General features: G+C 32.0%; 1 protein-coding gene across 3 annotated transcripts in view; it reads right to left on the reverse strand.

The window, feature by feature from the left end:
* Positions 1-14,381, reverse strand: part of Glra3 (glycine receptor alpha 3) — a 170,073-nt gene that overhangs the window by 13,221 nt on the left and 142,471 nt on the right. For 2 of the 3 annotated variants that reach the window (XM_004852950.3, XM_087217016.1), the window contains exon 10: positions 4,469-4,576. In XM_004852950.3, the coding sequence (XP_004853007.2) occupies positions 4,469-4,576 (108 nt within the window). Of the gene's footprint in view, positions 1-1,989; positions 4,577-14,381 lie in introns of those variants that run through there. The other variant, XM_087217015.1, reaches the window with a different exon arrangement.

The raw sequence follows: 14,381 nt of genomic DNA on the forward strand, positions 1-14,381 counted from the left end.
GGTACCAAAAAACAAAACAAAACAAAACAAAACAAAAACAATAACAAAAAAAGGGCCAGGGATTTAGCTCAGTGGTTTCGCTGCCTGCTGTGCAAGCACAAGGACCCGAGTTCGATCCCCTGTACCACAAAAACAAAAAAGGGGGCAAAGTAGAAGACATATAATAAGAAAAAGGGAGATAGATCTTTTCCAAAAGGGAAGGGAACCAAGCAATGGAGGGAGGGGAAAGGGGTGAAAAATGCTTTAAGATGTGTTACGTCCATGCACCAACTCCGCACAAAGAATGTAATCATTATGTCCTGCAAACATGTACTAATAAAAATAAAAATTTAAAAAATAAAATAGACGAGTGACTTTGAGGAAGACATACCTAATTTTCTCCACTATTGTGTATTTATGTTCCACATAGTATGAAAGTTGCTAACAGAATGTTCTTTGCTCTTAAACATGTAGATTTACTTTATACATTTTTCCTAAATTTTCCATTATATTTCATAAGACCCTGGACATTCAGGTGTATGTAGATGTTCAAGCATTCATAATTCAAAATATAGCTAAAGGATATTTGAATATATCCACACCATAGGAATTCATTATGGAGTAAAATGACAATTGAGTTGGATGGGCTCTTCAGGTGTGTGTCGTGAATGGAGAAACTTGTGCAAAGACTGGGACATTTTAAAACAATTGGGTTTCTTATTCCTAGTGATTCTGGCATCTATTTTAAATAGTAAAAAAGAAGTTCTAGGTCTCATTATTAAGTCCAATTCTAATGGCTGGAAAAGAGAGAAGTTTTGGTACTTATATACTAAGTACAAGATTTCCTAAAAATTCATGATATAGATACAAATATTTCAATAGTTTAAGTCCATAACTACATTTTAAAAGTTGATATAAAATACATTAACAAAAATCCTATGCTCTCAAAATGGTTCAGAATATCCAGATTAAGATTCCAACTTAAATGTATAGTAGTTACTCATGTTTATGCACACTTAAAAATTTTCTCACCGTTAGTGCTTTTCTGATTGGCTTACTTTAGAATATTCTGATTTGATACAATTTGTTGTGAATACAAACTCAGAATGCTAATTACATTGTAGTTTTCCAGATTTAAAGTTTCTGTAGATCATTAGAAGGAACATATTCCTTTAAATATTTTAGATTCAGCCATGTTTGTCTTGTCACTATTGCCTTGTAAGTGAAGGCATTTTTTAATGCAAGAAGGCAGTGTTAGATATAATGGGAAACAAAAATTATGCTTAAGAAAGTATAATACTTTTAGATAAAGAGATTTCTATAGTACCAACAATGTCCTTGTTGATAAGTTTTATCCTGGCTGGCATTTTATGTTCTAAGTGTTAGGTTTAAGAAATAAAACACTTTGATATCCTCAAATAGGAAAGCAAGTGATATCTGAATTTCTCCTGAGATTATGCATCTTTTTTTCATTATATTTTTGTTTAGTTTTGACAGGATTGACTTAAAAAACATTAAAAAACATTTGAAATAAGATTTGTAAAATATAGAAAAATTCAGTGGAGTATTTCATATACATATTGAGACAATGAAGTTTATCATTACTTTAAACCTTCCAGCTAATTCTCAAGGAACACAAACAACGTATCTTGCTCTACTTTTTTTTTTTATGCAAACCACTTTTATTTGTTTTGAAGATTAGCAAAGACCAAAAAAGCATGAAAGTGGAGAGATTCATAGTTATCATTTCAATAGTGTTTGAACTGAGTTATGGTTAGTGAATGAAATTTAATAAGATTGAGAGTAAATTCATTAGCTTTTATCATGGGTGGTCAGGAAAATTCTATTTTAAGATGTAATTTAGTTAAGCTGGAGAAGAAAATGTTGTGAGAAATGCACGCTGCCTGCCTGTAAGGGTGGTTTGAATGAATTGGAATACTTCAAGGAGCAATGGAGCTATGCATGAAAGGCAGAAGACAAACTTCATACTTTATTTTTAATTTTTTTTTTGCAGTGCTGGGAATCAAACCCAGTCTCCCACATGGTAGGCAAGTGCTCTACCACTGAGATACATCCTCAGCTCTAAACATTATGCTTTAAAATGTGTCAGTCTATCCTGGAATATTGATGTTATACATTTATACATCTCTATATAAATACATATAATGTGAAGTTCTACTTTCAACAAGGAAAAAGATAATGCAGTTTTTGTCTGTCTTACACTGCTGCCAGAATGTGAGGATGTCTTCTCTAACCGAGTGCCTTGGATTATATCTTAGTCTGCTTGGTGTTGTGCTAAAAAATATTGTTGATTCATTTATTAACCATTCTGATTTAGGATTTTAGAAGCATGTATAAAGATATTGCAGGGCTGGGGATTTAGCTCAGTGACACCACGCCTGCCTCCCAAGCCCAAGGTCCTGAGTTCGATCCCCGGTACCCCCCAAAAAAATATATCTACTTTTTTTTAATGGTTTTAATTCATAGACACCAAATGAAGGTACATCTAACTTTTGGGTAGATAGTCTTCAAAATAAATAGAGTACATAGTAACAAATTTTCTCAGTTATGGCATTTGTTTATAATGCCAAACATTGTATTTTCCCTTTGATTTAAATTACTTAAAAAAAAAGGAGAATTTGGTCTTTTCTTAGCAAAAACTGCTGTACATTTATTATGTTTTAAAAAGTTGTTTTTAAAATCCACAGTTAGATAAGCTAAAGTATAGAAACATTGAAAGCTTTTAATTTTAAATGGCAGTTTCTGCTTTTCATGTGAGAGTGAAGTTCAGGAAATAATATTATCTGCTGCAAAAACTGGCTTATTTTTCTTATATCTGAGTTAATTGCTTACTATGTATACTTTTCTCTATAAATAATTTGATACACTAAATTTTCATTTAGTGCATCTGACCAACAATTAAAATATCTAAAAAGCGTTCTGAAACATATTTAAAGTAACTTATAAAATAGCAAAATTGAAAAAGAATCAAAGTGTGCTTTAATTTAAGTAAGTTCTCACCTAATAACATGCATGAAACAAACTAACATCTCATTATAATTGAAATAATCTCATGGTATTATTGAAAAATTATAAGTAAAAAATTCATCAAATATTATTCCGATCTTGGGAATGACTTGTATTTTGAATACATTTGTTCAGACATATTAAAACATTCTTTTCTCTATATAATTTATTTATTTATATAATTTAGAATTAAAACCTTCTTTCCTTATAGGTGAAGATAGTTTGAACTCATATAACTGTCATGCGAAAACTAGTTTTTTAAAAAAGTCTTTCACTGCTGCATTTTTGTTTCTATTGAATTCATTTTATAAAAATGTAAATACTTTAATCACATTAAATTTTTAAGTCTCATTTTAAACTAAAGTATGAATATCTTATTGAGTTTTTTTCAGTTGTATCAAAACATCAGATGTAATCACCCAGAGTTGAATAAACAGCTATTAAAATCTAACCAAAATGAAAACGCTGGCTTGAATTTTTCATTGTTTGCTAATAATTAAAAATACATCACTAAAACACTTATTTAAAAACTAAAATGTTTTCAGCATTTCCATCTGCATTTCTAGAGAAATAAAGCTTGTAAAAAGTAATTCGTCTTTGCAACATCTCTAAAACCATTTGTTTTTAACTTTCCATAGAGGGAAATTTAATATTCTAAACAACTGAATTTAATATTTAAACAATTAGTCTTATTTTAATCTTCCATTTAAAAATATTTCTCATTATATATGTTAGTGCTATAGTGTTCTACATGGAATATTTTACTAACATGAGAAAAATTTCCACTGAATTGTCTGATTACTTTCCTTTTTTTGTAACTACAGTATGATAAAATAGTTTCATATCTCAAACTATTGATCTTTATTATTGTCATCATTTTCTTATTATCCTTTTATAAAATTTACTGTGCAAATCTTGCTTTTGTACCATTTAACATCGCTTAATTAAAAACCAAGAAATTCCAAAGTTTTCATCTATACTACTATGTGATATTATATAACATACAAACACACTGGTGGGAAAAGCTTCCACTTACATGACTTACTGTGAAAAAAGAAACATCATTTTGAGTTATATGAAATAGAATTCTCAAACTATATATTTGATATCCATTAAAAGAGTCTTAATCTGTCTCTTGACTTGACATAGAAAATCAAAATACAATTTTTTCCCACATGTCATTTTAATACAATGGCCATTTGTACAACACACACTCGTATATATTCACATATACACACACCTATGGTAAAGAAACTTCTGAATTGCATGTTAGTGTTTAAATATCTCACACTTAATCTTGTTGCTGATGAATATCTTCATGCCTAAGAATTTTATAGATAACCCAGTAGAAAATGTTAAAAATCAAAAAAGCTAATGGGAAGCAGGCTCTGGAGATGGTGTCAATCTTCTTGGCCCGGTCAATAAAGACCTTCCTCGTTTCATCAGGGCTTTTTGGCATTACCTGGACAGGATGGTTTGGACCTTTTGGAGTTACACCATCTTTTGCTTGTAGACATGGTCCCATTCCATAGGCTGTGAAGCTGAATCGACTTTCTCTTATCTCATCATCCTGTCAAAGAAAATATAAGAAAACTTTTTAGTAATGGAATAGAGCATGTATAGCAGGCATTTCAGAATCATAACTTAAGTTTTGTCATGGACGTGTTTACACTAATATAAAGGAAAGATAACTTAAGCATCTGTAGATGAGCTGCTTTTTTCCCTGTAAAGTTTATTTATCCTGCATCATATAGATATTCAATTAATAAATATGAAGCTCTTGAAAGATATGTTTTAATGGAAAACTAAAGTTTGATATTATCTACATACTGGTTGAATATTTAAATAAAGAGTTAAAGAAAAAAAGCTATTGGGATATTGTACTATATATGTTCATATACTGGATATTTTTTACATTACTTGTCTAAATGTACAAAAATGTTATGTCAGAGGGGAAAAGTACCAGGACCATTGCCTGAATTTTTTTTTATCATGGAGACAAGCTTTTAATACTTGTTTCCTACAATTCTAAGTTACTTCCTTAGAAAACACAGTCTAGCACAATAACACAGCTTGGTTTTTGTTATTCTTACTTTATGCTACTCCTGTTTTACGCTAACTCTTTTGAAAGATCTATACATTCTTATTTACATATAGTTTATTTTCAGATACATTGGTTTGGTCAAAATAGAAATTAGACAATTTATTTCATATTAAAAAATAAACTTGCTATAAACTATTCACACTATTATGTTCTTCTAAGAGGAATAATTACTTTTAAGCATGAGAAAATGAATAAGAATTTTCCCTAAATGTCAAAAATTTAAAAAGAACATTATTTAATAAATATATAATAAGATATGCTTATAGTAGTGAAATAGGATATTTAAAAATTTATAATGAAATTCATTAGTGAATAATTTCAGGCATTTATTTAAATGTGACGGTAGATAACTACCAATAAAAAGGATTTATTTGCTCAGAAAATTGAAAGATAATGATATATTTTATAAAGTTATACCTCTCCTATTATAATATTGTTTTATAGTAACATAAAAGATAAAAATAACTGGCCCAAATGCTTGAAAATTATGTAAGGTCTGTGAAAGTAGCAGTTCAATCAGCAGTATAGTCTAAGTATGAAAGTGAAAAAGTTATTGCTATAGATTCTAAAAGTGAGAAAATAAAGCAGATTCAGTGATATATAAAATAGTTTTTAAAAATTATGAATGTAAGGTAATTCCACCTGAAAAAAACAAAGCATGTAATTATTGAAAAACATTTCAATCAAAAAGTGCATATAAGCAATTGAAATTTGGGGGAAAAAGCCTGAAATGAGTTGAAAACTAAAATTACCTGAAAACAAAGCTACCATCCCAAATCACATGTGACTATTATTGTAATCTGACAAAAATTGCAAATCAATTTTCCAATATTCTTTAGTAAGCCTGTTCATTTAGATTGCTGTTTCTTTGGCTTTCATGAAAATTTTACACCAAACTTATTGTTCATGCTGACATTTTCTGTGTCTTGAATAAGTGTACATATTAGAGACTAATCTGTTCTTACGTGAGTGCCAAAATAACATATTTATAATTTAATAAATTATGCTGATGTTTGTGTTGCAGAAAGGAAATGTAAGTCACCTAGGTAATTTGTGTGTGAAAATCAGCTGAATATTGACCTATAATACAGAATTTTTAACTATATTAACCCATGTGTTTAAAAATTCCATCTTAAAATAGGACAAAAGGTATCTTAGTCAGCATTTACATATATTGCTATGTTAGTTGAAGCAGTTGGAAAATGCATGCCAAAATACTAAGATTTCAGCATTCTACCTTCTATATCTGGTGTACCTTTCTAACCATTTGTTCTGGAGAACTTACTTTAAAACCATTAGAGACCACAGCTGCTTATCTCAAAGCAGAGAGAATCCATTTAAAATTAACATATTTCGTACACAACTAAAACTTTGGCAGTTGTATCTTTCTATATAACTGACTTGCATAAAGAGTTAACATCAGGACTAGGCTACTATGGGACTGCTTAGAATGACCTCCAAATGCTATAGCATCATTTCCTTGAAAACAATAGAATTAAGCTAAGGGGAATTGGGGCCTGCCACTGGGAAGGGCTGCACCAGCAAGGGGCATGTGGAGCTGCACATAGGCCTATAGATATTTGTCCCACACGTCTGGACAGTATACACATTCAATTCAAAGCAAAGGCTGTGACTTCTCTGTGTCAAGGCAATCACACACTCCTTGACTTTTATGCCTGCATGTCCTGTGGGTGAGGGGGTAAAAGATGCGGTGCTCTTGGGAAACTGCCAAATCCCCCATGCCATGAAGACACTGTGTCCTGACTTGTTTCCTACAGCATATCTTCCTCTCGGGCTGAATAAATGTAATACGAGGTTAAAGCCTTTTGGTGTCTAGAGACTGAGTGACAATTTGAATCCTAGATCTCAGAAGTAGATAGAAGAGGTCAGGATTTAGGATCTGTTTTTTGACTCAAGATGGCCAGAAATTTTGGGTGAGAGTTCAGGTGAGAATCTGATGATGATCTATGCTAGATTAAAGGTAGTAAAAACTGTAGAAAATAATGACATAAATCTTGCCATTGGAATATTGATAACATAGATTTGTTCCCTGCTGGAGTGTCAGATGGATGGTCAGTAAGAAAAAATTCAAGAGAAAGTGGCTCAAGAAGGAATTAATTCTCATTCCCTGTTAGTCAGTTCTCATGAAACTGAAATTGTATGGAGGGAAGAAAAACAGCAAGTAAAGCAGCTTCATGACCTATGCCCAAGATAAAAACAGAAGCCCGGTTGGGACTTGAAAAAACATTATATTTAATCTTGGTGCCCCCAGGCAAATAACACTAGGAACCACTATCTTTAGTGCAGCTTCATCCCATAAAAATATGTGAGCTACAAATGAAAGGTGTAATTTTAAAATTTATATTTTTGTAAGTTATAAGAGACAGGTGAAATTATTTTAATTTTAAAAATTTAACTTGATATGTTCAAAATATTATTTCAATATTTGTTCAAAATAAAAATTGAGATGGTTTACATTTGTTATTTCTTACTAAGTCCTTGAAATCTGGTATGCACTTTATGTGTACAGTACATATCGATTCAGACTTTACTTTTCTAGTCCTCATAGCCACATGTGGCTAGTAGCTATGTAATTGGATGAAACGATTATAGTACAAAGAACCTGGTTTACTTTGTTGTGAAGTGCTGGCAGATGTCTAGGCAATCCATACTTTCTGGAAACTTTAGTCTAGTTGATCTAGAAGCTAATAATATATTTTTGGATGCTTTATCATGGAAGTAGTATTGCTCAGGCTGTCCTCATATTTGTAATCCTCCTGCTTCAGCTTCCCAAGAGTGTTGGGATTATAGGTGCCCTACTGGAATGCCTTTTTAGAAAAGTTGATGTGTTATATGTAGTAGCAAACCTGGGCTGGCCATATAATAATCAGAAATGAGCTGACCCAAACCATATACTCTCACCTCAACTCTGGTACACAAACTATGGTTACAGGAGTCCCTTAGGTACGTAGCCCTTGTCTTGGGAAAGCCAGAGGGCAAATACATTCCTGGTCACATTCACTCTTACAGTACCCATGCTGAGTTTCACTGATGGGAAGAAAATTTGGACTACTAAGAAGAAAAATGATGGCCAGGGGTAAATTCTATTAGTTCTCCTTAGGTGGCTGTTAAGACACAAAAAGAACACAGTGAAAACGGACGGGATTCCTGTGAGCAATTTCCTGGCGCATTTATTGCCAGCTGGGAGGTCGGAAGTCTGCTTCAATTTCAGCAGCTGCCTCCCCTAAGGAGTCCTGTTAGATCTGCTCCTTTCATCTCAGAAGTTAAATCCAATGGTGCCAGTGGGGAATGGGAACAAAAGGCACTGACACAGGTTGCTAAATTTACTCCTTCAGCTAAAGTGTTTGAAACTAAAAAGACTGACTTGAAGACCATGATCTCGTCTATTTTGAGAAGGACTCCAAGGTCATACCATGGTTAAAGTTGAATCACCAAGATTAGTAAAGAGTTTTTTGGAATTACCAGATGCCAGTAGAAAACATGATAAAATTGTTAAGGAATAAGATTGTAATATAAGAGAAGCTGGTCAGGCAGGAAAGAGGCAAAGTGATTAGCTATGAGAGTAGGTGTCAGGGCCATTCCAAAAAGTACAGATAGGAGAAAAAGTATGGTATTGCTGCAGGTGGTATTGCCTTTGGCTAAATGTACAACTGGAAAGGATGAGACATAATGGAAATATCTTGCCATTTCTGGCTTGAAATTAATCGCTGGCAAGTCATTCTTTAGGCCAGTTTTAATTGGATGTTTTAAAAAAGAGAGCCTTTAGAACCACCTAATCTTTATCTGCAGTAAATATTGAGCAGTGTAAGAGTACAGGAAGAAAATGGAAACTCTCAGCTCTGATGAAAAAAATTATAGTGCAGAAGTATATAGCTTCATCATTTCTTTCTAGAATACTGTCTCTGGCTTATGGTAAAACTAGATGGATCCTAATTAATAAATATGTTTTAAAAATCTAGATGGGGGCTGGGGATTTAGCTCAGTGGGGCCACGCCTGCTTCACAAGCTCAAGGTCCTGAGTTTGATCCCCAGTACTGGAAAAACAAAACAAAACAAAAAACCCCAAAAATCTAGATGGATTTTTCAGGCAGACTGCTGAATATCTGTGCTCAATAAAAAAATTCTGCCAATGGTACTCACCAGGCTGGATGCAGTTTCATCCTGACAGGGAGGCAGAGGGAATTTGAAAGACTTGACTGATGTTTCTTATGTTTTCTTTTTAATTGCAGTCTTTAAAGTGTGCCTTCTTGTGGAGCAGATGCATTTATATTTTTCCTTCCTGCCCTAAGGGAAACTGCCTGCTACAGTACACTGGCACCACCTGATAAGGAGTGATGTGGTGCAGGTCGCTCTCAGAAGTAAACTGACGGCACTATGAGTGATCAATGACAGCTCACTCTCTTAGGAGAAAGGGACGATTTGGAGCCTTCATGACATAAGTGATTAGGTAAGGGTAGCCAATTAACCTAGATAAGATTCAAGCCCAAGCCACATGAGCAATACACAGAACTGTGACATATTTCTCTGTCAGCAAGTAAAGCTGTTTTTTGTTGTTGTTGTTGTTGTTGTTGTTGTTTGGTGAGAGCTTGCCTTAAATAATAAGAGAAGCCATGTTTGAAAACTGCTTTTGGGCTGAGTCTCTTGAAGACAATGCTAAGACACTGCTGGGAGATGAAATACTTACGGGTCCTGGAGAATGCAGTGGATTTTGGCAGAAATTGATGCCCATGTTGAGCTTTGGTTACAATGTAATGAAAGCCACAGATGAAAATACTACTCAGGGCTTGGAAGAGGTATTTTTATATCAGTTTGGGTCCTTTAAAATAGATCAGTATCGTGACCAGTGACCCTGTGCATAAAATGGGGTAAACAGGAACAAAGAGCAAAATAGGAAAGACACACCATATACCATCCAACCAGAGAGTGGAGGTTTAAGTAGAAATTGGATAGGCAGCTAAAGTGCCTATTAATTAGAAATGAGAGAACAAGGACATGGAAGCCTGGCTCCCTGAATTAGTGTGTAGAACATGTGTGCGAGTGACAGTAAGGAGGAATGCCTTAGAGAGGTTCTGATTTCTGACAGACCTTGGGGCGCAATACTATGACACAACTGCCTTTCCCACTTCACAAGTTTATCTTTGTGTTATGTGACATATTGTTCTGGGTCCATGATTCCATTTGCATGTACTAGCTGAAAGGTCTACTGCTGCTTATGATCCTCTTTCTAGTTCTTTGATATTTCATCCAGGCTCCACGTGGCAAGGGACAAAAGTCTTATTTCTTGAGTAACTCAAGATGAAGGTGCTATATCTTCACTCTTTCCTGTCTTTTATCCTTCTATAAAACTAACTAAATGATATATGAAATTAAAGCTTATTTCTGTCTCGCTAGTAAGATTGCCTTATCAAACCTATAACCAAAGGTATAGTGCTATACTGAATAAGAACAGTTTGCATTTGGATATTGCTTTTAATAGAACATGAAATATTTGAACAATTTAAATTGAATCACTTTCATGTAACATTACTACAGCATGAAAACCTGCAACAGATGTAAAATAACACCATTCTATATGTACACAATAATGATAGTCTAGGCCAGGTTAGTGTTTCTGTCTTTCTTTTTTTTTTTTTTTTTTGGTACCTGGTATCAAACTCTGGGTCCTTGTGTTTACGGGACAGGTGGTGGAGCCACTAAGCTAAATCCCCGGCCCAGTTTCTTAAAATATTGTCCACATCTAACATCTGTCCAGAATTTCTTAAAGGGTTTGAGAAAAATCAAGGTTCTGAGTCTCAACTGATTCTTACTCATTAACATTTAGGTTGTCACAGGAATCTCCATTTCCAATGAACTCTGTTGATTATAATGCACAATGATATTTTAGAAACAGAAATTTCCAAGAAGCAAAATGCTGCTAACTCAGTCAGCTTGAATTTGTAGGAACAACATGTTTTGAGTTCCTGTAACAGTTACAAATTTACATTTTAAATAGTTGCTTGTGAAGAAAGTATTCTGCTGTGACTTTTGTGCCGTTTTAATTTTAAATAACTTCTGTTTCTAAATCTTGCTGCAAAACTATCAGTAAGGTTATATCTCTATCTTTGTCCTTTTAAAATTTGATTCAAGAGCTAGCAATCTCAAGAAATGGACCTTGGAAAAATATGTAGCGTATTACTGTTTTCAAAAGCATCTGAAATATGATTTCCATAACAAATATATTACCAGTAGTTTTCCTCCTCATTTTGGATTTGAAAAAAAGGAAAGCTTTTCATCTCAATAAAAATATCTTCATCTTTAAAATATTCTGTTCAAATAGTTATTTTCTGGCAGTGGTGGTAAATGAGGTACCAAAGAGCATTTATACCTTAAAAATTAATAAATTGATATTTGAATTAGAGAAATATGCTTATTACAGGAAACAATTTTCAACCATTTTGTATAGCCACAAATATAGTCTAAATATAAAATCAGATGCTAATTAAACTTAAGATTTTAATTTAGAATGCAAATAATTTGTTATATTTAAGTAAATTCATGGCTTCATCATTTATTATCAGAAGTATGGATAACCTTGACTTAGCCATTTAAGTTACTGATTCTCAGTTTCTTACACCTGGAAATTATTATTTTATTATTTGACAGGTTTTTATAGGATGAGAGAATATACATGAAATATGTGACCAGAAACTCAGATTGTTACCACTGAATTAATAATTTGATTATAATAATTACATTTTTATGGAAACTGCATAAAGTATAATATGATAGAAAAACGTTAATAACAATTTGAGTAATTTTACTATTTAATTTTTTAAACTCATCATAACCAAACCTGCATTAAAGTATTACATGAAATAGGCCTATTCAGTTGCCTGTTCCCCAGGGAGCCCTGGACTTGAGCACTGTCACACAGAAAGAGCATAAAACCCCAAAGATTGCTTTGTCTCTCTAGCCTTAGGTTTTTATTATTGCTAAACATGGGTTTTGCTGTATGACTCCTAGAATTCCTTACAGATGTAATTTATGAGACCAAAGGGTCTTTAGTATTTTAAATGTTTCATGAAATAGAAGAAATACTTTAATATATCAATAAGATGAAGTGTGTGAAGTCATATAAGTGCTCTTTCAGAAACAGGACCTTAGTTCTGTTGGCAGGCAATGGCCAGGCTTGCGACACTGCCACCTCTGCTCTCCGAGTAGTCAGGAAATGAGACAGCACAGTGCCTGGATCACTAAAGTAGCACGAGATTTTGATTTTTTTTAAATGATTGGCTTATTGATATTTCTTTGAAAGACCGTTCTCCCAAATAATAAAGCATGAAGCTTTTCTAGCTGGTTATTATTATTATTATTGCTATTATATCAATAAATTAGAAGGCATATTAAATTATTTTGTTACTGACCTAATTATCTGTTTTGAATAACCTAGTTATACAATTATGTTTATGTTTGCTTACATATAGAGGCATATTTTTCTATTAGTAGTCAAATATTCCTGTGGGCTACTTCAAATTTCTGGAAATGTTTGTAGTTTAAATTCAAATGAATTGTGTGCCAAAAAAACAGAGTTAAAAAAATTATCAAAAACTTTTGACTTAAAGACACTATGTTAGCCAATATTTAAAGATTATATAGTTAAAGAATTTCATAGGCCTAAATATAGGTAGTAATAAAGATAAAATCAAATTAACTAAAAATGGGCTAAATAATATGATTGTAAAGATCCAGGCGTGGCCCTCTTACTATGATCAAAGCAATTTATAGTGGTACGCAATGAAAAATGTAAAAGCCATTTAGTTATGTATAATTTTTTAATAGGTAAACATTTTATCATTTTTTAAAATTTGGAACTGAGAAAAATGTTTCAGTAATCATACACAAATACTACATTGTAACAATTTCTAAGTGTCTTTTCATTTTATTCAAAGAATTATGCTCGATCCTGACTCATTTAAATGGACCTTATAATTAGAATTGTAGAAATACAAGATCAAAAGTATAGATATAGTTTTTCAGTAGAATTGCTTTACCTCTATCATCAAACTAATATATTGACACATATGTGAGATAAGAACTAACATTTTATCCAAATGAAGCACCACCGACAAAAACCTTGTTGTATGAGTGGTGGAGGTGAGGAAACTGTCATTGAGTAGTAACAACACATTAAGCATGTAAGATAGCATGGAGTATTGATTAAGTGAATTATTGTAAGACATAACAGGTAAAATACATAATTTTTCATCCTAATGTTTCTCCCTTAGTACATATCTTTGGGGAATTTTTTAATGTAATTAAGATGTTAAATAAATTACTGCAAAGATCTTGTTTAAATTTTTTATAACTTTATTGTAAAATTGGAAAGTAACAGAGACAAAATTGAACTGATAATTTTCATTTATATGATTTCAAAGAGTGTGGATTTTTAAATATTGTCAGTAAATATAACAATGGCTTATTGGGGGCATAAATTTTCATCATTTAGAAAGTCTGATATCAGATGAAAAATATAAATGAATTTAAAATTATCTTTCTAAAATATTAATTTGAAATATTGGTTTCATATATCTATGTAAATTTCTATATTGTTTAAAAAGTAAAGTGTTAAAAGAATGCAATAATAGATGAACCTAAAATATTTTACATTTGTAAGTCAATTTTTTAATATAAAATTACTTGAAATGTAGTTTCAAGAGATCTGTACATTTGTTATAATTGATATCTAAATTAAATACAAGGTAGCCAAATTTATGAATTTGTTGAATTTAGATTTTGAAATGTTTTGGAGATTAATAAATGGTAAAGCATTAGTTTTTACAGATGAATTTTTTTGTAAAATACCATGAAACTATAATAAAAATATTTTGAAGGATAGATGAGAAATCAATAGAATTTTTAAATATCTATATATTTCTAGCCTAATAGAGTCTTGCAGTGTCAAGTCATAATTATGGAGTGGCATGATATTTAACTATCAATGACAGATGTAAAAAAAGCAGAATTTTTACTTAACTTTGAGATGGGAGTCACTGTAATGCATTTGGATTTAAATAGAAATTGTTTTACTTTATTGAATATTACTTTGAACAGATATTTCAAATCATATAATGGTTTTAAGGAGTAGCTCTGTTTAACATAAACTCTAGCTGTTTGCAGGAAATAATTATAATCTTACAATTTTTGTTTTACTTGAGAATAAAATTTCAACCAATGATGTGAATTATTCAAATAGAATTTGTTTGAACCTAAA

The sequence above is a fragment of the Heterocephalus glaber genome, unplaced genomic scaffold (assembly GCF_053883595.1).
Source record: "Heterocephalus glaber isolate CG9 unplaced genomic scaffold, H.glaber_assembly_v1.0 deba00001461, whole genome shotgun sequence".
NCBI lineage: Eukaryota > Metazoa > Chordata > Mammalia > Rodentia > Bathyergidae > Heterocephalus > Heterocephalus glaber.